A 25,416-nucleotide genomic window follows, 5' to 3' on the forward strand; every position below is an offset into this window, starting at 1 on the left:
AAGCTTCATCTGAAGGGAGTGGTGGCTTTCTGTTGAAAGACTTATTTCTGTAGTTTATGTACTCATTCATTGGATAGAGAAAGCTTAGTCATAACTGAATTAAATTCCTTTTTTTTCATCGATGGGATGCTCCCTTCCCTCCATCACTGGCGGTCACTGGCTTGCTGTCACTGATGGGAAGAACTGCATATTTCTTGTTAGACTTAACTTCATTTTCCTTTGCTGTTGCCCTATAAAGACAACCTGGCCTGGATTTTTGTTTTCTTGCTTTGTGTTCTCTTCTCCTCTTTACAGAGAAGAGACTTACATATCCGCCAACATTTTGAATATTTTACTTTAAATTTGGCATTAATACCCGTGTTGTACATCCTTTATTGGTCCAGTGTTCTCAGAGAGCACTTAGGTCATACTCATTAGAGGTGGGAGAGAGAAGGAAAGGATTGATGAAGCCGAGCATGAACTGTTTGGTTTTTTTCCCCCCTCTGTGAAGTCCAACTGATTCTGTTGTTGGGAGCTTCTTCACTTTAATTTCTGTTAAATGTTTTCTGGTCCCTGAATAATACAGTGACTGGGTAATGTTAGAATCCACATGAATCAAACTATTTCCTGTTTTCTCATCCTCGTTGCCCTCAGTGACGTCCAACTATGATTTAAAAAAAACCAAGATGTCATGGAAAATACAGCTTTTAGAAATAAAGAAGCCAAAGACAGTGTGGATGAACTTGTGTGTAGACGCTCTTAGCAATCTTTACTTGGATGGACGGGTAGGGTGGAAGATTTCAAGAGCATTTATATAAGGGTGAAAACAGCTTGCAAGCCTGAGAGGTTTACCTTTCAGTATTATGGGATAGAGACAGCAAGCAAGACTTGGAGAATAACCACATTGTAAACAAAGAAGCTGAGGGTAAAACTATTGGAAGCTTCTTTTGTTTAACTACTCTGCCTCATTCAGACAGAGCATTTGAGAACTGTGAATGGCTGCTTGTTTCATCTCCTAGAGGATGTTCAAAGACCTTTAAATCCCCAAAAGGAGAGCGAAAGAAGACAAAGCAGAGGAGACACAAGTAAGGGAGGAATAATCTGTCTAATCTAAAAGCTTTCTGGAAAGCCATGCTTTGAATAAGTGATGCATATTTATACTTATGTAGTTACCCCTAGGCTGTCAGTCCTATCGTGCCTGGCTGTGAAATTGTGACTTTGGCTTCCTCTTCTGAGATACAGAGGCCATATCAATAGCTAGAAACTGAGATCAAGATTGTCCTGGTTTTGTCCCTGTACAGGAATCCTAAGATTCAGTATATAATTCCAAAGGACATAGATTAACTCAGTCAAAGCAAACCATAGGCAGCAAAAAATGCCATGTCCGTACTTCTGAAAATGAGGTACAGCTCTACTCTCTCTCCTAAAATTACTTCTTTAACCAGATACCAAAGGGATGAACTCAATTGGTTTTTAGTCTTGGGTTTGCTTTAGTGTCAGCCGAAAGGAGTGGTTTTACCAGATGAAATGAATTTCCTTCCACATCTGAATTTTCTTTACAGTTAATGAATTTTGAATTTCCTTTATAGTTGTATCAAGTTGGAATGATGCAAACATTCTCCCATTACCAGTAGAGCAACTCATAAAGATGTTGGAAAAACATGATGCCGAAGTGTTAGTAGATGTTAGTAGAAAACTGAAGAAGTTTTCTGAGCTTTGGTAAGCAACGGTTAAACGCTGGGTTCTGCTACTTTTCTGTTTGGTAGTAAGTAGCTCAGTCTCCAGTCAGAACAGTAATTCGTAGCCTTAAGGAGGGAGGTGTTTGGGCATAACAGACTATTTGAACACTCATATAACAAAGACACTTCGTTTACTGAGAGCTATTGGAAGTTTGTGTTTTGCAAATTTTTCTACACATGAAACAAAAAAACTATTTGAAAACATTTTGAAGATAAACCTGTAACTTCCAAATTGTTCAATTTTTCTCTTTCCATGGATTTTGGCATCGGTTTAGTTATTAGTAAGACTCGGGTAGAAGATTGAAAAGTCAAAGCTTCATTGCACAGTGTCCCTGGATCTGAATGGCAGTATTCTGTAATTCTTCCACTACTTCATTCTGTCAGGTTTTACTGTAAACGTAGTTTATAACTGAAGATTTCCTAAACCACATGCAATTTATATTCCATAAGTTCAATTTTTAAAATGTATAATAAATAAAACAATGAGTTAATATCACATTATCCTGCTGTACCCTTCTCTCTGGCAACAATTGAGTATTCCTGAAAGCACCTTCCAAGCTAGCTAGCTGTCTACAGTCTATGATAATCAGCTGTAATGGCACATAGGCAGCTGGTTTGCTAATCCTTTGATTGCAGTATTAGTTTGTCTCAGAGATTCTGAAAACTTGTCTGATCCTGTAAACGTGTTTAGTGAATATAGTAGACTAAATTATATCTTGCCTTAAGACTCTAAAACACATAATCAGGTTATGAGTTGTGTATTTTCACTGTGCTTCTGGGTTTTTCCCTTTTTTGATAGCTGTGTTTATGTTTAAAAGAAAGAAAAACATACCTGTTCTGAAACTGTTTAGCAAAAACATTGAACTTAAATTCATTTAACATTGGAAGGATTTGTATTTTAATCACTAGAAATTGTTCTTATCTGGCTTATCACCATGTCAAGTAATTCAGGCTCGGATCAGGATCTTTTACTTAGAGATTGCAAATAAGATTTCCATTATACAAATCTAGTAAGAAGAATGGGAAACATACTTTGTATATATGTATGGCTCATTTAAAATATCCAGTATCCTGTACAACGCTGTATTTTTGATAAAGAAACATAACTTTTAGTAATGCATCTGCAGACATGAGTGTTTTTTCCATGTTATACTTTAATTTTCATAAGTTTGAGCCAGTTTGCTAGAAATGAAGTACATGAATTAATAAACTTGATCTGAAATTCTTTAAAGCTGCTATTTAAATGTTTACTGCAAGCTATATTGCTTTCTAATGTTTCTAGCTCAAATTAAAGAGAAAAACTTACTTTATTCAGTTCATAATAACATTCTCAGTAGTGGCTGACACAGTGCTTGATTATAGTTCTTTTTCTAGAGACAACGAAACCAACTAGCTAATACTTGTTCAGTATCCCTATAATAAATGTATATACCACTTTGTGCTTTTATAAGACTAAAGGCTTTCAAAAAAGGTGAAAATGTGGAGGAAAAAAACTCTTCACTGGTAAATTCTGCCATTGTGAAGCCTCTAATTTTTTTTTTCTTTGTTAGATGAGATTTGTCTTTGTTCCTTCCTTGTTAGTCCCAAATGCCAGGATGCTATTTGTGCTTATTTCCTGTCCTTAAAGTATGTCTGATTCAGAAAAAGTGTGGATTCTAAAAATCACGGACTGAAGTGCTTATTTTATCTACCTATGTCTGTGGCAGAGAGCTAGAACGTTCATGGGGAAGCCCTTGTGCAGTCTGGCTCTGTGCTTACCCCTGGGACAGCAGGTTGGTGGGTCAGGCTTGCTAGTGACCCAAAGAACCTGATGTTTTCTGCTTACGCTACCTGTTGTTTCTTGTGAGACGTTTTAGCTGTGCTACCAGGAGTGTATATATAGGGTGAGGAGTTAAGATGGTCTTTCAAGCATAATTGTAGTTGTCATCCTCAGGTGTGTAATGCAAAATGTTAAGGAAGTTGATTACAGTCTTTTCTTTGAGTGTCTATATTTTGGGAGTGCCCTTTTCCATGCTTCCTGTCATTAGCATCAACAAAGATAATTAAAAACAATCTTCTGCTGTTTATAATAATTTTTTTGTTTCCTTGTCCCCAGAAGTTTGTTTCTTAGGTGTGACGTACTGTACTTCAGTACATGAAAGCCAGTCCTTGAAACAAAAGTGTGTTCAGTAATCTGGGCTTGTCTGTGTGTACCAGCCATGCACTTTTTGACTGCATAAGTTTAGAAACCAGAAGTTAATGAAGACCTTGTCTTGACTAGACACTGGTTTTTCTGACTACACAGAGTTTGCAAAAGTTAGTTTATATCGCCTTCTTAGCTGATGAAGATGTTACTAGTACAACAAAGATTTAAATGTGAAAGAATAAATGTGTGAAGAATATGTATCAATTGGTTTTATATAGTTCAGTGCTGTGCCCATAAATTTCTAACAATTTACACACTGTAACACCAAGAAATACATGAACAGTGACCTCTATTCAGTGGGCTGGTAACTTTGAAGTCTAGCAGAAGCAAAAGTCACTATTTTCCGGTTTTGCCCAGTTCAACAAACACCCATAAATACCTTTAGCTCACAATTCTTTTCCTACCTTCTCTCAGTTAAGGAACAGGAGTTTCTTAAGAGTAGGAGTGTTTGAAGTAGGTCCCAGGTTCCTCCCAGAATCTCTTACTCCTTGATAATACTCTGTGCTCTCCATGAATTTGCTTTCACCTTGCACTGGCCAAATTAAGGTGCCTAGGAAGCAGTCATGTTGACCATGCTCTTGACTCAAGATGACGATGGTTTGTGGGATACCATTAAATGCCTTGAAGAGAAAGACTTGAGATGGTTTGGAACTTAAACATATATTCTTTGAGGAGTTCTGAAAGGGTGGTGGGCTTGATAGCCTCATAAAACCTGTCAAGGTGGGAGCTAGTTTTTGCCTTTTGCTCCTCTTGTGATTTTTTTCAGAGTTAAGATTTCAGAGCCAAATAGAAAATATTTCTGTAGTCAGTCAACAGATAATATAATGTATATTACTGAGGGCAAAATATGATTACAGTTTTGGAACTAAATTTCCTTGTAGCTTCAGATCACAGAATGTTTGCCAGTTTTCAAATGTTTCAGCGTATTGTCAGTTGTATAAGTTCCCTAAAAATGTTTGTCAGAATTTTGGTAAAATACTGTAAAAGACAGGCTGTATGGGTACTATCGTTCACATTGAAGCTATTGAAAAGTTTTTGAGAAAATGTTTTAGTAATGCATGCAATGGAAATGGCATCCCTGCTTGCTAGAAAAGTGGGTATGTTGCATATGTTAGGGGAATTTCCAGTAACAGGCTTTTTTTCAAGGGAGTCTAAAGTAGACTCTGAAATAATTAATTTTGTCTGGGAAGTTTGTCACATCTGAGTTTGGGGGAGAAGTACCACATCATTACTTTGCTTTTACTGTTGCTCTTGATGCAGAGTTTCCTGTGTTATTCCATGCAGATACTTTACTTTGACAGCCCAGATAAACAAAAGCCAGACGCTCATACCCAGAAAAAAATCCCTGAACTCTAGTCTAGGGCAAAGATAAAGAATTTGGACTTCTTCAGTTCTGTGAATAGACACCGGCCACTGGAAAAGATTATGTGTGACTAAGGCTGTGATTTCTGTTCTGGCATAATCGCTAAACAGTAACATGAAGATGCTTATTTTTCTCTGAATGGAGACATAGTTGTTTAGGAAGTGAATAATATTTAAACAAATAAATTGGAAAAATGCTATGTTTGTTTAAATCCTGCAATATACATATTCATGCTTTCAAGAGATTAAATGTAGGCCGGGATTTTTCCAGGAGAGCTGGTTAAGTTGGATGTCCAAAATCACATCGAGTCAGTGAAAGCCAGCTATGTCCTTCCCAATGTTTTTCCTGAAATCTGGGTTTAAATGACCTTTAGCTTGAGTTGAAGTAATACTTAAATAAAGTAGAAGATACATATTAAAGCTGGCTTACAATACTTTTTGTTGAAAACGTATTGGTTTTTTTCTCCCAACATCGTGAGGCTGTGAGTAGATTCTTTCTGAGCTGATACAACTAGGTGTAAAGACTGGAATTCCTGTTTGCTCATGGGGTAAAAAAAAGAGATCGTTTCATCTTGAGACAAGAAGACGACACAAATCAGACAATGTGATTGAAGCCACAGAGACGCTTTCTGCCTTGCGAAGTCCCCACAGAAAATGGTTGTCTTACTAAAAACTGTGGAAGCTCTAAGATGGTTGCAAAAAACAAGCAGAGTTGAGAGTAAATGTTTTTATGCTTCTTATTCCACTAATGTGTTTAGATTAGGTTCTCTCTTGAGTGAGTGTTAAGCGTACTCCATGTTTTGACACTTCTGTGGTATTTAATGGTTTAATTGTATAAGTTTTATGCTGATTTACTTCTACTTCCCAGTATTTGAGTACTGACAGCTTTTTCAGAGGGGTATTTGAGTATGCCTGGGCCCTTGCATTTCCACGTAGGACAAGCTGACTGTATTTTGCTATGGTGTGGAATGTGAAGGTTTTGGAAATGTCCATAAGCTCTAGAAGTTGAAGTCTGATGACAAAGATGAGTATTTTAAAGCTAACAAAGTGAATGCTAAAATGCCATGGTGTTTTACTGTTTTCACAACATTAAAAAAAAACAACAAACCCACCCCAAAACCACCAAACCTGCTGGAATCTCCTGCTGCAAAGCCTTTAGCTGTTACTTAAGTGAAAAGTTGTGCGATAAAATGTCATTAGTCTTGTGTAATCGTTGAACCAAGATAATGTTATCATTTTTTTCACATACCAGAGTGTGCTTTTCACTGCTAGCAGGTGATATATTTAGAAATTTCCTATTGGACAGATTGATAACCTTCCTCTGCTACCTGTTTGTTACAAACATTTTGTTTTAATTCTGTCTTGTTAAAAATCAATGGCAATTTAGCATAAGGGAAAAAGAAGGAAGAAACCTGCTGAACTAGACAGACTTATACAATAAAAACAAATGTCCTAACTGCATACCAGCTGAACACAGCTATAAAACCACGTTAAGGAAAACACTGAATCATTGATGGAGGTATATTGTTTTTCTGGTTTAGATATATACATTCTGGAGGAAATCTTGTAAGGTGGAGGAAGCTCTGATTAGTGGCCAAAGGTCAGCTTGTTAGGGCTCCAGCTGAGACTTCAGGACACTTGGTTTTAGTTCTGTAGTTTGTCCTTCTCTGACCCTGGCTGAGTCAATGAAATATATCCTCATTACAGATTCAGCTTGAATCTCTTGCCCTATCAGCCTCTTGATGCAAACCATGAACCAGTATTGACTCTGTTGATTCAAATTTGCTTGAAATTTGTGAATTTTGTCCCAGCAGATTTTATGCCAGGACACAGGCGTTGCTAGCTTTCTTGCCACTTACCTTGTATTCTTGCCACATGGATAAAATTTTGGTTCTGTGGTAGTGCCTGATTTGGATGAGGCTGGCACAACGAGGTGGTCTGGTTGTCCTCAGAAATGTTTAGAAAGGCTGTGGAAGTAAGGCAGTGACACATTTTATGGGCAGTAAGCTCACGTATTTTTGCATAACATCTGGCAGCATTTGGGGACTACATCATTTGTCAGCTGCTAGCAATAAATCTCTGCCATCCTGTTGCTCTCCTGCACAGCTCCTCTTGCTTAAGCTGGGTTCTTCTAAGGCAACGCTTCCTTTTGAGAGTAAATCTGGGGTAAAGCAGAACAAGGCCTTCATTAAAAAATTTGAGTTGACTAATTTTTGGCCACACCATACCTCTCTATTTACATTAATAGCAACTCATTAAATTCCTGGTATGGTGCATGCATCTAACACCAGTGAGCTGAATATGGGGCATGTGGCAGTGGCCCTGTAGCCCTGGGGCTGTGAGGAGAGGGGGTCTGCACATCCCAGACGGGGCTGACAGAAGGCCATGGCTCGTGTGCCACGTGTGGTGCAAGACACAGTTCCTGGGTGGGCAGCCAAGTGTGAGCCTCGTGCAGGACATGCGAGATACAACACAGCTGCCACATGATCTTGTTTTATTTATTTAATGCTAAAGGACCACTGTTACTTCAGAATGAAGCTGAAACACCGTGCCCAAGTACTGGTGAAGAATACACAACAGGAAAAGTTGGTATCTCTGTCGCTGCTGGTAACGTTGCTCAGCAGACAGCACTGTGGTGTCGCCCTTTCTAGGGAGTGAAGAGAGAAAAGCGATTGCAAATTTGCTTGCTTACAGGTTAGATTGAGGAGAAGGAAAGACTAAAGGACGTCCATGTACAGAAAACAAGTTGAATTTTCTAGTCTCATGATCTTTTGACGGAAGTGTCTTGTAATGAACAGAAATGATCTAGTCCTCTGCATATGCAGTCACATAACGGCTTTGAAATGGGTATCAGTACTAGCAATCGTTTTAGTTTTGGCACTAGTTTTCAATCAAAGCCTGGCTCTGTGTAACTGCCAGCATTTGAAACTGATGTTACATAGCAAAAGCAGGCAAACCCAAAATAATTTTCATCAGTGGAGGCTAAGGACATGCAGTACTGGGGATAGATTATTCCAGACTTTAACAGTGAGTATAAACTGTAAGGGGTTATTGTCAAAATATATTTTGCAGTGCATCTTGAGGTACGTAATATGTCCTATAAAATATAGGTGGAGCATTAATGGTTGTGATGGGTATTTCCTCTCTTTTTGTTAGAAGAAAAAAAGCCTGCAGCCATAGATGTAAATTTCTGAAGCATTTTTCTTTATTTTCCTGCCTACCTCCTGGGAGTTCCTACTGTATTCTCTAATGCAAATTTCCATTCTTTCTTATTCATGTCTTGATGATATTAAACTAGTGGTTGCATTTGTGGAGCCCACCTGGAAGACCTCTAACACAGGAGTTCACTGTACAGCAATAAGCTGTGCTGTCTCCCCGGCCATACGCTCCCTGGCTGTGTGTTGCACCATGGTGCTCCTGACCTCTTGCTCAGAAAGTCCCCGGGGCCATTTCTGGCTGGTTGAAGACCTTCATGCTCTCATGCCCGATCCTTAAGCAGGCAATTTATTTACCTTCCTGACCAGTTAGTGCAGTTCTCTGCTGTGCAGTTGGTCAAACACGCTACAAAGCAGAGTGCTGGAAGTGTAAACACGTGGAAGATTACCAGCAGTTTAGCTTTTTTTCCTCCCACTCTAAGTTAGTATTAAGGACCATCTGTCTGTAAAGAATGGCTTCTTTCAAAAGGCGTCTGCTTGTGATATATTTTTATATAAGTGTATACACATTTAGAAAAATTTCTGATTAAAACCTCTGAGGAGAAAAAGATGAAAAAAAGCAGCAGTAATGCTTGTTAAGTGATGATTTCTTCAGGTTTCTGTTTCTCTGTGCATCACACCAGTATTCAGCTATCGGTAGTTGAAAGGATGTACTCAAAGGAGCCTCCTGATGTACATTACTTTAATCGCCCTCCTTTTAATAGTTTGCATTATGAAGACACGTGCTATCTCGTAACTGTGCCTCGAGGGTGATGATGTTTCCCCATATTGTGTAAATAAGAGAACTCCATAGAGAGCTGACAGGGCCAGAAGAAAACAGGTTTTGTGTCTATGGCTGTTCTGATGAAAATCTCAGTAATTCAAAGTTACAGAAAAAAAACCTTAATCTTTTACAAAAAAACTGTTGAAGCCTAATGAGGTTCCCAGTTGAACATATTTAAAGGAATCCCATTACAGGCAAACAAACGCTCAGAAACCTTTTTAACTTTTTGTCTTTTCTCAAGTCTTCACCTATGTGGTCATGAAGGCAGCTGGACATAATTACCGCCACGGTACCCACGTATGTGGTCCTTGATGCTAGCAAGTCTGTTCTTGTAGGTTACGTGCAAGTTTGTCTTGACTGTTATCATGGATTCTTGTATTCGTGACTTGCATCACAAAATGTATTGCCTGGCATTAATTGTAAAGTGGCAAATGTTTGTTTGTTTATTTTTAATCCCCACAGTTAGAACATGGAGTAGAATAATTCTTTGTAGCATCTGAGTAACATTTGAGTCCTTTTTCCTTCCTTTCCCCCTGCCTTTGCACTTGATGCAGATTCCATGTACTGCACTGAATAGATGAAACGTCAGGAAGTGTCGATTAAGTACTAATGGAACTGACTTCCTATGCTATTAATGAAAACATGACTCATGTTCTCAGGATTTGCAGTTGGATTCCTGTAACTTTTTGGTATTTCTGTTTTAATTATTTTCAGTAATTATGTTTTCGTAGAACACAAAATGATTGCAAAAGAACTAGTATATTAAAAGCAATAACAGCATATTCATTTGTTTAAAATGAGCCTAATACGGACGAATCATAGATTCATAGCATACAAGATTTCTGACAGTCAGTAGATGCACTTGTAATTTTCTTTTGATCTTTGCTGTTCAGAAGTATCTTTTGTGGGGAACAGAGGAAAATATTAAAATAGTAAATGTATCTCAGTGTTTTTCTAGCAAACCACTACAGACATCCAGACTTCATTTATTTTTGTGAATCACTTCTCTGTTCTTGAGCAATTGGAAATAGCAGTACAGTTACAGGGAGAAAATATTGAAATCAACAGTATAGTATTTATCCTATAACAACTTGCTTTTTCTGTCATCTTTTGTTGACAGTAGAACTGATAATTGCTAAGACTAATCATGTCAAAACCCGAGCCATATGCCAGAGCCCTGGTGCTTTTTCTTGAGGCTGTGTAGTGGCATAGGGATGAACCTCATGCTCCCCTGAGCACTGCGGCAGTAAGAGTGAGCCACAGGATGGACTTGGGAAACTACAGCCAATTCCCAGTTCCTTTATGACTTCAGGAAAGTAATTTAATGTAGTCTGTTTCCCTAGTCTCCTTTCGAAATAAGACAATAAGGTTTCACAATCTCTTTCAGGTTAAGTCTGTTAATGTGCACGTGGTGATCAGATGGCAACCAAGCAGGAAAGCTAAGAACAGTTTGTTTCTTAGACTGTTTCTTGAAGCATCCGTACTTGGTTGTTATGCCGCTCATGTTTTAAGCAGAGTTTTGAAACTGGACAGTAAAGTGTATTTTTTTTTAAATACAGGTGTAAAGTAGGCTGGAGAGCAGCAGAACTAATTTTGGGGTTTTTTCTGAGTTACGATAAGGAAGTGAAGAGCTTGCCCTGTTCTCAGTGGCTTTTTTCCCTTGGTAGAACTTCTGGAAATGGTGCCTTCTCTTCTTGTCTTTGTTGGAGATCTCTGATGAATGAGAGAGTGGAAGTTTGAGTTAATTTTTTTGTTTTTATTCAGTTGTTTTGACATAGTTTGTCTGGTACAGAAGTTCAAGAGGAATCAAAAATAGGCATTTAATTATAAATAATTCACAATTTGTTCTGGTTTTACTTTTGTCCTTTTCAATGTCAGCCCAACTCTTGCTACTGCAGATCTCTGTAGTAGCAAACTTTTCAGTGGTGTATGATGTTGTAAGCATTCAATTGCCATTTGTTTGTTTCAAAATTTCTCTTATAGTCTTTCATTAAAGGTGAATTAGAAATGAGCTGAGTGTATAATGGATTCCATCCATGTGATGAGCAAATATAGTTTACTATGAAGTTTACTTTATAAAGATAATGGAAGTACCAAAAGTCCTTCTCTTCTTACATATTGTGAGAGAAATAATAAATAGATGTTTCTTAGTTTTGAAGGTAGCCTTTAAATGTAACTTTCTCCTCTTTGTAGTCATAACTTCCTTATTTCTGAAATTACACTTGCCACGTGCTGGTTTGATCAGATAATTGTGTTTAAGTACAGTGCACTCTCCAGAGGTGTCTACCCCCACCCACAAAAAACCCAAGTTGTTCATTTCATTTCAGTAGCTTTTTAATCTTTGGGGGAATACATGCATCTTTGGCATTTTTTTCTGTTTGTTGTGCTTTAGACCTAATGATGAGAGAGTTATTATAGAATTACACATTTATAGAGAAACTGTAATCCAAGTTAATTTTAATGATTTTCTGTGGTTATTTTTTGTGATGCCTAACTTGCGCAGGAGTAATAAGATGGATAGCTTAAAAGCACCTGTAAAAGAGTTGAAACAACATGATTTTTTTTTTTTTTTTTAGTAAGAGCAGGGCTCTGGAAGATGACTGCAGCCATGCAGCAGATGTCCTGTGAGACCTGTGCTGCCACTTGCCTTGGTGCTTGGGCTTAGTTTTCTTTGTACGCTGGGACATTTCATATCTGGGCAAATGTACTGTATAATCTGATCTGTAAATGGTTTCTGCGCTTTGTCGATTTAAGGATACACTGCTGGCGCATCTTGAATCTGTGAAATCTAAGGAAAGGAGTGCTGCACAGTGAACTGCTTATGGGCTCTTAATATCTGGTGGGCACACCTGTCTGCAGGGGCTTTGCCCTTCATTTTCCTGACATAGGCAGCAAATGAACTGGATTTATCAAGTGGATCAGATCAAGAGCCTCCAACTTCATAGGATAAGTTGTTTATTTTAATTGCTCTTGTTGTTTAGTAAAGATACTGACATTAAGATATTTCCTTGGGTTTGGATCTATTTGAACTGAAGACAAACAAGATAATCTGGTAGTTCTAGTCTTACCCTACCATTTTGCCTGCCTTGGAGACAAAAAATAGCAAGTAGCCCAGCTGAGTAATTCTGGTTTTCTGCCTGGTTGCTGCACACTGAGTACCTCGGGACCTGTGTCCTGCAAGAATCACATGATAGTTGAGGTTGGAAGGGACCTCTGGAGGTCATCTTGTCCAACACCCTGCGAAGGCAGGGTCACCTAGAGCTGGTTGCCCAGCACCATTTCCAGATGGGATCTGAATATCTTCAAGGATGGAGTTTTGGAAAAAGCGGGTTTGGAATTGTTTCCAGCTAAGCTGCTATAGAGAGCAGCGTTAGTGGTTGCCCTTTCACATTGCAGCTGCAGAGCTTCCAAGGGACAGGTAGATGTGTTTCAGCTCTGAATGTACCGTGCATAGCTGTTGGCTCCCACGATGTCAGACATAAAAGCTTGGCCATGAGGAACACATATCAATCTAAATAAGCAACAGTATTTTACCTTGAAGAGGTAGGATTTCTGTTGAAATAAGTAAAGATTATAACAGGCACCCCAGTACTTCTGTGTGTTCTTATAGTAGTATCTCCATTTTTGGGAGGGAACGTTTAAAGCATACTGATCTAGCCTGGAGGCTGCTTTCAAGGCCTGACTTAAAAGTATTCCAATATTAAAAGTTTTTAGAGCTAACTAGTTTCCGTTACCAGGAGGAAGGAAACCTTACTGCCAGATTCCCAGAGCAGGAATGTGCCAAAATCATGCAAAGAAATTGCAGCAGCTCATCTATTCTGTTGTTCTTCAGGATGGTTTCTGGATATCTGAATGGCCTATCCAATTTTCTTCGGCTTTACAGCTTCAAAAATGAAGCTACAGAGGCCATAGAGAAAAATAAAGTAGCTTTTGTTATGTGTCCCCTGTTCTCCAGATGTTCCATGCCATCAGGGAAGGGGCAGGGGTCAGCAGAGTATTGCAATGGGTACTGCTCCCACAGGGGTTGTACTACTCTAACTTATAATCGAAGCAGGAATGTGCAATGATCAGCATGAAAACTCTAGTTGTTGGGTGAGTAACCTTTATTTTTTGTTGGAGAAGTTTCTCACTGAGATCATCTGACACTAAATTGTGGCACATTAACTTGCGTTTTTATTAGTTTGCTAGAAAACTGATAAAGATACGCACTCAGGTTGGTGTAGCAGTGGGTGTTCTACCCTCCCGTCTGCAGGTATTCTTACAGGGCAATACATTTTGTTTAAATCAGAAAAGCTTTTGGTAGCAACTGTTATTTTCTGTAGTGTGTGGCTGGACAGCATCTAGCGTGATGGTTAACAACTTTCCAAGTATCTTCTGCATGTTCTTGCCTCTCAATGTTGATCCTAAGAGATTTTTAGATAGGTTAAAGAGACCAGAAAAGTAGGCAGTTAAAGCTGTCTGTGTCTCTGGAGCACAGACATGATGCATATAAATATATTTTTGAGTAGAAAGCAAAACCAAAAGGTTTTTTCTTTTATTTCATTAGTTCAGAGGTGAAAAGATTGATATTTTTTTTTATTATTATTATTTTTTAGAACCTATTGAGGTATTATGAAAGTGTACTTCCCTGGAATTACTTTTTGGTTTTTCTAAACCAGAGGTTTTTGATAAGGAAACCAAATCTGTGTGGCTGTTTTATAAATTCTGTTGTTTTAAATTTTTTATTCACAATAAAGGCAAATTACGAAAGGGCTTATATTGCAGCAATTTGAGCATTCTGTAAACAACCAACATCTCAGGTGACCTTAGTCCCACTCAGCTATCACATGCAATTGATTCAAAAACCTTTGTAGTGTCCCTAGGAGCAGATATTTCTTAATAAAAATGTATTAATATAAAATTTCGTATTTCAGAAAGCCATATAATTCTGTCACATTCTCTCCTGAAAATTACAGTTCCATGATAATTTTTTCGCCTTTCTATTTTCACTAAGTTAGTCGGCTCCAGTTCCTTTATGGCATTGGACTACTGTCCTTTCACACATTGTTCCTTGGCCAGTCCCATGTCATGTAGCAGAGAATGCAGGACAGATGCTTCACGCCTGGCATACTCAGCTGTTCCTGAGAATAAAACTACTACGTGCGACTGGCAAGTACTGCTTGAGGCAGCATATGCTAGCTGTTAATGTGTGACCTTTTTGTCCTCAGTAACTTGAATAACTCTACTCATTTAGAAAGGAAAAAAAATTAGATATGAAATTTAGGCAACAAGAGTTTCTGATTATCAAGCCCATTGCTTTATAATAAATGTATTTATTACTTCAAAACTCTAGTTCCAGATGTAAAGTGTTAATGGTACCCTGACCAGTGTATGGTGAGGTGGGTGAGTAGTGTGGACTGTCAGCCAGGTTACTGGAGTACGTGGAGCTGCAAATGATTGAATTACAGTGACTTAAGAGGTTCCTGTCTCCTTAGCTGAGAGTTTTACCACCACTGGGCTGACATGTAGCTCAACTTACCACACGTGCCCTATCAGACCACTAAAAAATAAGCTAAGTTGCACTATTTTAATTACTGCTGCCACAGAATAAACCGGGAGTCACTGACAGACTGCTTTTCTGGATGGTGTAGCTATTTATGGTTGTCTCTGCATGAGAGAATTATGAATTTCAATTCCTTAATGAATAATAACAGCCTTAGAAGTGAGACATGTATCTGAGTCTCTTGGCTTGTCTTTCTATTACCCAGTCATCTGTGCTGGTGACACAGTGAAACAGCATTTTTGCAGTCAGTGCGCCTTGCTGAAACATGGCTTCTTTGGGGCCAGTGCTGCAGAATGATCAAATAAATAAATACTTAGTGAGGAGATATTTTATACGTAGACAGTGCCTTTAATAACTTACAATTATGTATGCTGTAATTCACTAAATTCAAAATCTGTTTTACTAAAATACCAGTCTATTCCACCTTGCATCTTTTTGCTACCAGTGCTTTCATGGGAGTTAAAGAACTGGTTAAAATCTAGTTATTGAGATACATAGGACAAGTTCTTACTGCAGTTGGATGTGTGCTGAGCTGTACTACTGAATAAACTGAAGTGCCTTGTAAGTACACACCTAGATTTTCATGCATTCTACAAAGTAATTCCAAGGAAGAGTGAAAATATTCTAAATATCATATTCCTTACAAATGATGGATTTTTTGATCTTGGACTTGATGCCTTTCTGAAGAATTTTATTGTTTGAATGTGTTTGCTTTTCCTAAAGGAAAGATGACAGAGGGATATCAGCATGGTTGAGTCCTTTCGTTGAGGTGATATGAACAAAAATAGCAGTAATCATAGGGGTAAAACATATGCATTCTTAAGATACTAAATTTCTGAAGTTTGTATTATTCTTGTAAAAAATATTTTTTTTTGTGGGTGGCTTTGGTTTTGTTGCAATAAACCCCCGCAGAGATTTTTCAGGTGATGATGGGTATTTATTTTGCGCTCTCTGTATGTTTTATAAAATATTGCTGCTGGATATTCCCCAAGGAGGCTTTACAAACAGCATTGCTCCTGTTTACAGGCAGTGTTTCATGGAACTGCTGGTCAATCGTATGGGTTTTACTCTGCCATTAGTATTTGTGTGGGTGGTCATTAATGAAGTTGTGTAAAAGAACCCAAACTGATAGGTTGCTGAGCATAAAGAAGTAAATGTCAGTGTAATGGCTGGATAACATGTAGAAGAGAAGAGTTAGGTCAATAGAAAGAGTGGAAAAACACCTCTGAATTAGGTAGGCACTGGGCTGGGTGGCAGTCTGAAAAAGATCATCTTGCTTTAGGATCTGGAAACAATTAAGGAATGCATGCGGTTGCTGAAGAAACCAGCTAACAGTTGTGTAACTTGTGCTTGAGGACAAATGATGCAGAGATGATAGAGACTATGCAATGAAATTTTTGTTCTGCACCTGTGAATTTTAAACATTTGCATGTTCATTTTGAAACTTCTGCTGAGGGCCTTTTTTTGTCCTCTTAATGAAAGTGACTTTCAAGATAGACCTCATTTTAATTTCTGACTGTTGGAGTACAGTTTAAAGAATGGATATGTGTAATTCAGGGTGGTTTCAAATGTACGTTTCCAGAAGACCTTAATTGTCCTTTTATTAAAGTTAATATTTTATGCATAAAATCGCTGACAGATGTTGTCCTTTCTTTGTCTAAAGCTGCGCAGAGTGAGGAGCGGCTGTGTGCTTTTAAGGACCCATATCAGCAGGACCACGGAATCAGTGAGAGCCGAATCTCCCAGGAGAATGGCACAATTTTGTGCATGAAAGGTAGTACCTGCTATGGACTTTGGGAAAAAACACGAGAAGGAGACATACATCTTGTAAAACAAGGTATGTAACATTTTAGTGTTAAGTGCAGTAGTTTTGCTACTCTCTTCACTTTTTTGTGATCTAGCCAGCCAATGTGAAAGATGTGCAGCTGCAAAGCTAGATGTTTTGTTTGTATATTGTACAAATGCATTATTTTAAACTTCCCACTTAGCAGTTTTAAATATGAACAGAAAGTTTGTTTGAAATACATGACTTACAAAAGAGACCAAAGAGCAATGCACAGTTGAAGGAGAAAGCACTCTAATTGCTTGTTACTTAGGATATCCACCGTAAGATGGCTTTCTTGAAGGTATCTCGGGTGTATGTGTTGATGTAATGATACATTTAAAAATGTCTCCTTAAGTGAAAATGTATATTCATGTTGATTGGATGTTTGTTTACAGAGGAAATTGCAGCTATAGCACAAGACTGTCACATATCACTAACGGTCAATTCACTGTTACTCTGTGGGGAAAGTGATGGTAGGGAGAGGCGAAGGGTCTTGCTGTTGCTGGAGAGGTATTTCGATTACCATTCACAGGGACTCTGCTCTTGATTACTTGGGATACAATTTAATGGAGTGTAAGGCTGAAATGAAAACTGAATGTATTTACAAGCATCCCGTGCAGTTATACATTTGATCTGGTGATCTGCCGAAAGAAGCAGTCTGCTCACCTCTGCGCCCATGTTGCCTCTTCCCTTCCAGGCATTTGTGCATAAACGTCATTAACTGCCGTTGACTGTACTTGGGAAGGAACAGTTGCTGCAGGGAGAAAGGGCCTGCATTAACCAAGAGATAAGTTGTGGTCCTGTAGAAGAGTCCAGTGATGCTAACAGTGAGGAAGGACGGAATTTTTAGAAATGATGTAAGAAGCATCAAACTATAGATGCAGTCTTGCCTAGCTCCGAGGAGGGGACTAGGTCACAGTTTCATCTAGACTGTGGGCCAAAGGGTGGTAATACTGTCTGTGGTATCAGAGAAATGGGGAATGGCGTACTTCTGCTTAGAAGGCTCAAGAATTCAGGTTTTATCATATTGAGGTTGACAGCTGGACACCTGATGTTAGCTTTCATTGCTGCCCATGTTTTTTCTCCTTGGCTGTGGTAAATTCTGAAATAAATTCTTCAGTTTTTGGTTTAAAAGGTGGTAGTGAAGTCAGACAAGCAAATTATGATGTGTTTTCACCCCACACACTTAATTTAGGTAATGTGTGGGTTTCTATAGGTGTATTTAATTGTCTATGCAATAGAATTAATTTTATGCCTCCTTTAAAAAGAATTAATTTGCCTCTTTCCACAGGTTGCTGGTCTCATATAGGAGACCCACAAGAGTGTCACTTTGAGGCGTGTATAGTTACAACCACCCCTTCCTTGATCCAGAATGGAACATACCGCTTCTGCTGCTGTAGTACGGACTTGTGTAATGTCAACTTCACGGAAAATTTTCCACCTCCTGACCCTACTGATACAACACCTTACAGTAAGTCAGATGTTTCCATCTCTTGTCATTTCATGGTTTAAATAATTTAGAGAAGGATCCTTCTGTCATGGTACTGTAAAATGCGAAACCTGTGACCTTACTATGTATATGCACCAGAAACGGCGAACAGAACAGAGCTTTTCCATATGAAGATTGCGTAGTGCTCTGCAATGAACAAATAAAACGCTTACAGGAGAATTGTTTGTATAGGCATCTGCTGAATGCAGACAACGTTTTCCAAAACGGTCTCTAATCTTGGGTACTTCAGTATTTGGATGCCCAGCATGAAGATCTTTAATTGGGTAGTATTTACAGCTATAGAATGCAAAAAGAATAGTTTGTGTTTAGGAGTGATACTATTTGAATTAACTTCAAGAGAGTAAAGGTACTGATGCTTTCAAAAATAGCGGTAGGATGCAGTCTTTGTAAGTAATTTTGGTCAAAATGGGAGCTTGGCATGCTAAAATAAAACAGTAGCCTTTTACTGGGAAAGTGCATGTGGTATAAATGGGTAGAGAGAGTTGACAAAGCATGATGCCTTTTGGCTGATAATACTGTTTGTACAACCAGTAAGCAATCACCGTTCGGTGTCTGAACCTAGCACTGTGCAATGCAGAACAGACTACTTGTCTCTGGTAATAACCATCTGACTGGGCTCCCTGAATGTGACTGGAGTTAATGCTGCGGAGGGGATTTGGGCAGGACGGGTGAGATAAATCCTTGTCCTTTTCTATCCCCCCAAATTAGGAAGACAACATTCCTACAAAATAATCATTGCTCGTGCTTCTCCAAGGGAGAAATTACAAGCTGAATTAATCCAGTTATTGGGTGATAAGATCTTCAAATACTTCTAAAGTGGAATTTTTAATACTGAAAGATCTAGCTTGACTTGCAAAGCGTGTGTATGTGTGTGGAGGGGGATATATTAAATTTGTTACACAGCCCTTAATTCACCCAGCTGTAATTGAGTGCTGCAGCATACATTTCTACTGACTCAACTGTTTTGTGTTACTGTGTCACCTTCCATTTTCATAATACGCAAATTTGGCTTTAGGCGTAAGCAAAGTAGGTTGCTGCCTAGCGCAGTTGTCTGCCTGCCTTGACGAGGTTAAGAGATGGAGGTTGGCCATTCCAGCAGTAAGGATGGCCTCATTCACCACTATGGTGGTTTTATTTGTAAAGCTCTTCTACTGCTGCATCCGACAGAGGTAGGGCTGCTCCTGGCACTGTAAACCCCGTACACCCACAGCACTGTGGAAGTAGAGGATGTTCTAAGAAGCTGGAAGGGTGAAAAAAGAGAGATGCTGCAGCATACTGACCCCTGCAACGCTACTGACCCCTGTTCCAGGCACTGGAGTCTCCATGGTCCCTTCTTGACTCTTTTAGAACCCATTTTGGTGCTGCAAGATTTAGTTTTGCCACCTGAATGTCAAGGACAGAATTACTGCTTCGGCAGAGTTCCATTTTTATGGAACTGTTGGGAAGCTTTGAGTTCCCTGCTAGATACCTTACTTGGGCATCATATCAGCCCTGCCTTTAAAGTTGACACAATGCTTTAAAGACATTAGTAAGCTTAGCTGCACAGGCTGTGGCAATCTGTTACCATACCTTTTAGATAATTAAATTGAACATGTCACAGTCATACAGGAAATCTTTTGCAGAAGGTTATTTCAGTATAGCCCATGAATTGAAAGAGCACCATTTCATCTATATTTTTGATAAGGTATTAAAAATGTTGTGCACTGAATAGTTCTTGGATGATGGAAAGTAAGGTGTGTGGCCTCCTAGAACTATATTTATGATCCTGTAAATTTTAAAGCAGATGTGACTGGTTTATGGTTAGTTATGTGAAGCCTGATGAATTCAGCCAACAGTTTACTAAGTCTTTGTAAATGTTTTTCTGCTGATTTCCAGTAAAATTACGCAGAATAAAAAGTTCCTAGAATAGCAAGTGGAAATTCAGCTATAGTTTAAAAGCTAGTGGAACCTGAAAACACTACTGATGAACCTAGTCAATTTAAAACTTCATTATTAAGGAAAATTATAGATGTTCTTTTAAAAATGTTTCCTTGCAACTATATGAAGGATCTGTGGAAACAGCAGAATAGTGTTAGGCCTTTGAGCTAAATCCATCCAGAAAAATAATGGAGGAATAAAAAACCTACTTTATACAATCTTTTAGTTGCAATTTTTTGTAGGATGATTAACAGTGGTGTATTGAAAGATGTAGCTAGACTGTAAACAGTTTAAGAAGACTAAGAGTAACTTATTAAGATCTTAATACATGTTAGTTAAAACAAATCACAGCAAATCTCTTAAATATTGCACTTTTATGTCATTGTTGTCTTTTAGGATATCAAAACATGTTTATCTTGCAACCATATCTGTGTAGTATGGAATACTATTTTTTTTTTTTTTTTTTTGGTTCATATTTGGTCAGGGCATAAATATGAGAAACCCATCCTGTCTTGTAAGAAAGCTTTTATAAAAATGCAAAATGCAAATAAGGACAAACAGGTTCTTGAAGCTTTAAATTTAATCTTTACTGTTGCTTAATGTGCAGCTGATAATTTAAACCAATCATACATCTGAGTAGTCATAATATTCATCTCTCCTATCTTAAAAAAATCCAAGTAGATTTGAGTAGTGTCAGTTGCTAGTCCCTCCAGCTAGAATTTTGCAAATGCTGTAGGATGGGGTATAGTCTGGAGGTATTGAAAATGCAAAGGCTGAGGTAGCTGTTTCCTGGTGCCAGGAGAAGTAGAGATTGGGGAATGGTCTTTATTTCAGATCTGAAGATTTTCTTGTGGAGTTTGGAACTAATGAAATGCGGTTCAAAACCAACCTCTCATCCTGAACCGGAGCTTGTACTTTGGGGGGAAAGATATACTTTCTTATGCTTTGCTAAATCACTCATTTTTCTTCCATCTTCGACTTTCACGAGAAATTGACCCAAAAAAATCCATCTTAACTTCAGTTAGTATGTGTACATACCCCTTAACCTGACCTAAAAAGGGCCAACTATGGCTTCCCAGGTAAATGTTTTGAGATGTGTGTTTACTCTATTGGCTTTGTCAAATATTTATTTAGAGACTTGTTAAATATCTGCCTCTTATGTCTGTAAAATGCTTCCTAAATTCTGAGACTGTTTTGAAGACAAGTTCATAATGGCCATTTAAATAGAATTTAAGTAGCTAAAGAGGTAAATGGTCTCCCTCATTGGTCATAGATACATTGTTGTAGTGAAACATTCATGTTGAAATAACATCAAGATGAAAGCAACAAAGACATTTTTAATTTTTTTTTTTTTCCTCAAGGCTGCATTTCTGGCACTGCGAATAAATCAATCTTACAGCAACTGAGTGTTAAGAATATACTTTTATATGACACGTGAGGTATTTGCATGATATATGGAAAAAATCCTTGGCATCAACAGTTGAGCATGAGTGGTACATATTGTTGCTGAAATTATGTAGGGTTTATTCCTCATAGCAACAAAAGGTGTCTGCAGGTTTTAGAGGATTTAGGAAACTTACGTAAAATAAAAGCACTGAGTTTTGGATATGAAGAAACTGCCTCACACAGCGACGAAGATGGAATTTTTTAATTCTGAAACACTGATAGATGGATTTATCTTTCCAGTGTATTATCCTGGCTTTCCTTTGCCAGCCTTCTTGCTATATATATATTATAAAAATTAGTAACAAAATAAATATATATATATATAAAAAATACATGTCTTTTAAGTGCTCACAGAATTCTGTGGAAACTTGTTGAGGAAAGCTACTATTAGAAAAGTAATTATTAATGTATGCAGCTGAATCAGGTTATTTAAGGTAGTAATAGACAGTTTTCACTTAACTATTGCTTTTGAGTGGCAGCAGTTAGACTCGTGTTGCTGTGAGCCCATGGTCCAATCTGACTCCCACCGAAGTTGTGTTAGATCATGTCAGACTAATTTTGCACAGTTGTAGCCCTGCTCCCTCTCAGTTGTTACCTTGAACTGCTTTTCTACCAGAGAGCAGCACACGATATTAATTTATAATTAAAATGCATTTATTTCAGCTAGGTTCTGCTTGCAGTACCTGATCAGCTAGGTTTGTAGCCAGTGTTTGAGCTGGTTTTTCATTTCTGATCTGCCTAATCTAAGAAAATGCTCTGTAAATAAGCATTTTCCCTTCTTTGCGTTGCATTTTTTCCCCCAGGAGATTTGGATGTACAGCAAAGGGAAAATTACAAACCTGTGCAAGGTGGCAGATCTTCTGTTTTGAAAGATGGAGGCAGGACTGATTCACATGAGCATTAAAATTTGTACTCTTGAAATGATAGGGAGTCAGTAAGGCACATTTTGCCTTCAGTGAAGAGAATAAGGTGAAGTGAATATGTTGTGAAGTGAAGTGAATAAGAAGTGAAGAGAATATGTTGTTGATATACCTTCACTATGCTATAAGGTAGGTGAGGAAATGTTAAGACAAAAATGAAGGGCCTGATACCTCTTAAAAAAAAAAGTAAGGTACTTTGAGACAGCAAAGTATTTGATGCAAGAAGATAGTACTGTGCCTCCCAGGAAGTTATTTTAGGGTGCTGTAGAAAATGAAGACTCTGAACTACTGAAAGAGATACAGATGAATGCACATGGAGATTTCTAAATACATGTCTCTGTTGAAAGAGTTTATATGTGGAGCAGCTAATAGAGGGGAAAAAACATAAAGTGGGATTTTCTTGGGCATGATTATCTAAGATACTGCCATAATGATGAAATATTTTGGACTTTTGGCCAGCTGTTAGCAAATGTGTATTTTCTTGAAATTTACATTGCCTTTCTGCCTGAAATCTAATGAATGTTTAAAAGAAATTCTGGTATTATTTATTTTTTGCTGTTTATTTGGTTACAGGAAACGAGTTAACTGCAGAGGGGGTTGTGACACAGGGTGTACATTGCTACAAATAACGATAACATTTTGGAAACGTGTGCTAATTAAGGCTATTTCGTGTGTTGTTGCAACTGGGGAAAAGGTGATAGTATTGTGGATTAATGTTGAGGAGAAGAAATAGAAATGAAACTTGTTGCAAGGAGCAAACAAAGTATTAAAGCAATGAGTGTAGAAGGCTATAGAGGAATGCAAGTCAAAGCCTTAGTTTCTGTAGAATCTGTGGAAGATTTTGCGAGTCACCCAAGATAACTGGTAATGCTTGTTGAGTAACTTCTGTTCAGTGATTCTCATTAGAAATGGATCCATCAGAAGCAGACTCTTTTAAAGATTGCTGGTAGCAGCACTTTAACATCTAAGACATCATAGCCTCCTGAGATTAAACTTGCATCTTTACTGAATTTAAAAGTAAAGCTTTGATGTGCAATTGGAGTCTGAATATGAAATGTTAGCTGTGAAGGCAAAGCCTGCTTAGACAGAAAACTGTACATAGAATTTTTTTCTCTTACGGAAACATTTAATCAGGAAGATGAAGTCGGAGTGTTTTACTTGCACTGAGATTGAAATGTTTTGAAAATGTTTGGAAATGGTTTAAAATTTCTGTTATGTACCAAACCCACAAAATGCTAAAAACTGTGTTAAATAAAACAACAACAGACATGTTTATTTGAAAAAGAAGAAACATTTAAAATATTATTTTTACAAAAAAACCCTCACCCTTGTTTTCTTATGAGTGCATTCCTTATTGTTTTGTCAAACTGCTGTTTGGAGTGCGTTTGATAGGAGAGCTGTACCAGGTAGCTGCAGAGCTGTGCCAACAGGAATTAGCACTGTGTTATGACCTGGAGGTCTGAGAGCAAGGACCTTTGCAAAGTTACATTAAAAATCTGTTGGAATCTGAAAAAAGAGCTTTTTGGATGCAAGGTAGGATCTTATCTTTATCCTGACTTTGCAATAGTGTATTTGGGAAGTGTGAGGGCTATAACTGTGCTTTGTTTCCAGAGGCCTAAAAGTATTTTACTTGAGAGTCTTAGAGATGTCAGTTCTTCAAGTAGATATGAACATAACTTTTAGCTTATTCGTTTGATATAATTGTCTGATCTGCAGCTTTGTCATCTTTGAAGCATCCTGCATATTTCTAGTACGACACAGCAAAAATTTTATTTGAGTTTAAGGTCTAGAATGGAGATGGGAAACATCCGTTTTCTGAAATAGAGTCATTTTTTCCACCTCCAATAATGGTGAAAACATACGTTTTAAGCCAACTAGTATCTGTAAATACAGGTGGCTCACAGTTCTTGTATCATGTGCAGTTCTTGAGGCTCTAATTTGCATCTCTGCTGGAAATTAGTTGCTTATAGTTAGTATGTTTTTTGCACTTCTATGAGTTTAAAGATCTGCAAATATCTTTGGGTAATGCAAATATAGTAAATATATTTTTTCCATTTACTGGGAATGCTGAGGATTGTCTGACTTTCATATTGTTGCATAATAAATTCAATGTCATAATTAGCAGAGATCTGTTGTGACAATGTACATTGGGGCTTTATTGTGACTACCTTATAGACATAAGGCAAAAGTAGGTAAGGCTGCTAAGAATGGGACTCTTTCAGAATGCATTAGTGGAACATTGGACTGTAAATAAAAAAGGTAGTAGATAAAGAATTGTTTTGCCCATCTCAATGCAAAAAGAGGAACTGACGAGAATGCCATACTTTTTATGTCTTTTTTTAGATGCTGCAATGTGTAATGTAATACATATATACAATGTATACAATATCAACATTATTCTAAACAAATCCTATGATGCTATTTAACAACCCAAATAATTTGAGAAATAGGTAGGAGCTCTCCGGAAGGCAGAATGACATATCAGTACACTTTCTGGGAATATTCTAGATCGACAGGCTTTCTGATGTAGTAGTAGTAATAGGCTTCTAATAACTATTCCACCCACTCCAAAAATTTAAAACTGGGTGCTGTTTATCTTAACACTTCAGAGCAAGTTTAGCGGAGATACTGTACGTTGTAGTCATTACCAAGCAAAAGTAAAACACTATTTATGTTTTGTGAATGTTCCACTTGTCTTCCCTGTGCTTTTTCAGACAACATTTATTTTCACATCGGATTTGTTGCTATCCCCTTCTTCCTGCCTTGTCATGCTAGAGGCTTCTTGCAGTGAGCAGGGGTGGCCACAGTGGCTGTGCACAGGCTCCTCTGCTGCTTGCAGCTCCTGGCAGAGGGCATTAGCTTCAGAATGCTACAGCTGTATCTCCCTGGGCATTCCTTGTATTTTATTTTTACCATGGTTCTACTCTGGTTTTCTTTAACAATGTTGAAATGCATGGAGTTAAGATCAAAAGGAACAAGTATGCTGCAAAGTTCAGTTATAAAGCACTGCTAG

General features: G+C 38.0%; 1 protein-coding gene across 4 annotated transcripts in view; it reads left to right on the forward strand.

The window, feature by feature from the left end:
• BMPR2 (bone morphogenetic protein receptor type 2) overlaps positions 1–25,416 on the forward strand; it is a 109,689-nt gene that overhangs the window by 36,690 nt on the left and 47,583 nt on the right. For all 4 annotated transcript variants that reach the window (XM_027798743.2, XM_027798742.2, XM_055717962.1 and 1 more), the window contains exons 2-3: positions 16,449–16,622; positions 17,902–18,081. In XM_027798743.2, coding sequence (XP_027654544.1) covers positions 16,449–16,622; positions 17,902–18,081 — 354 coding nt within the window. The remainder of the gene's footprint in view (positions 1–16,448; positions 16,623–17,901; positions 18,082–25,416) is intronic.

This window comes from Falco cherrug, chromosome 8, assembly GCF_023634085.1.
Source record: "Falco cherrug isolate bFalChe1 chromosome 8, bFalChe1.pri, whole genome shotgun sequence".
Taxonomy (NCBI): domain Eukaryota; kingdom Metazoa; phylum Chordata; class Aves; order Falconiformes; family Falconidae; genus Falco; species Falco cherrug.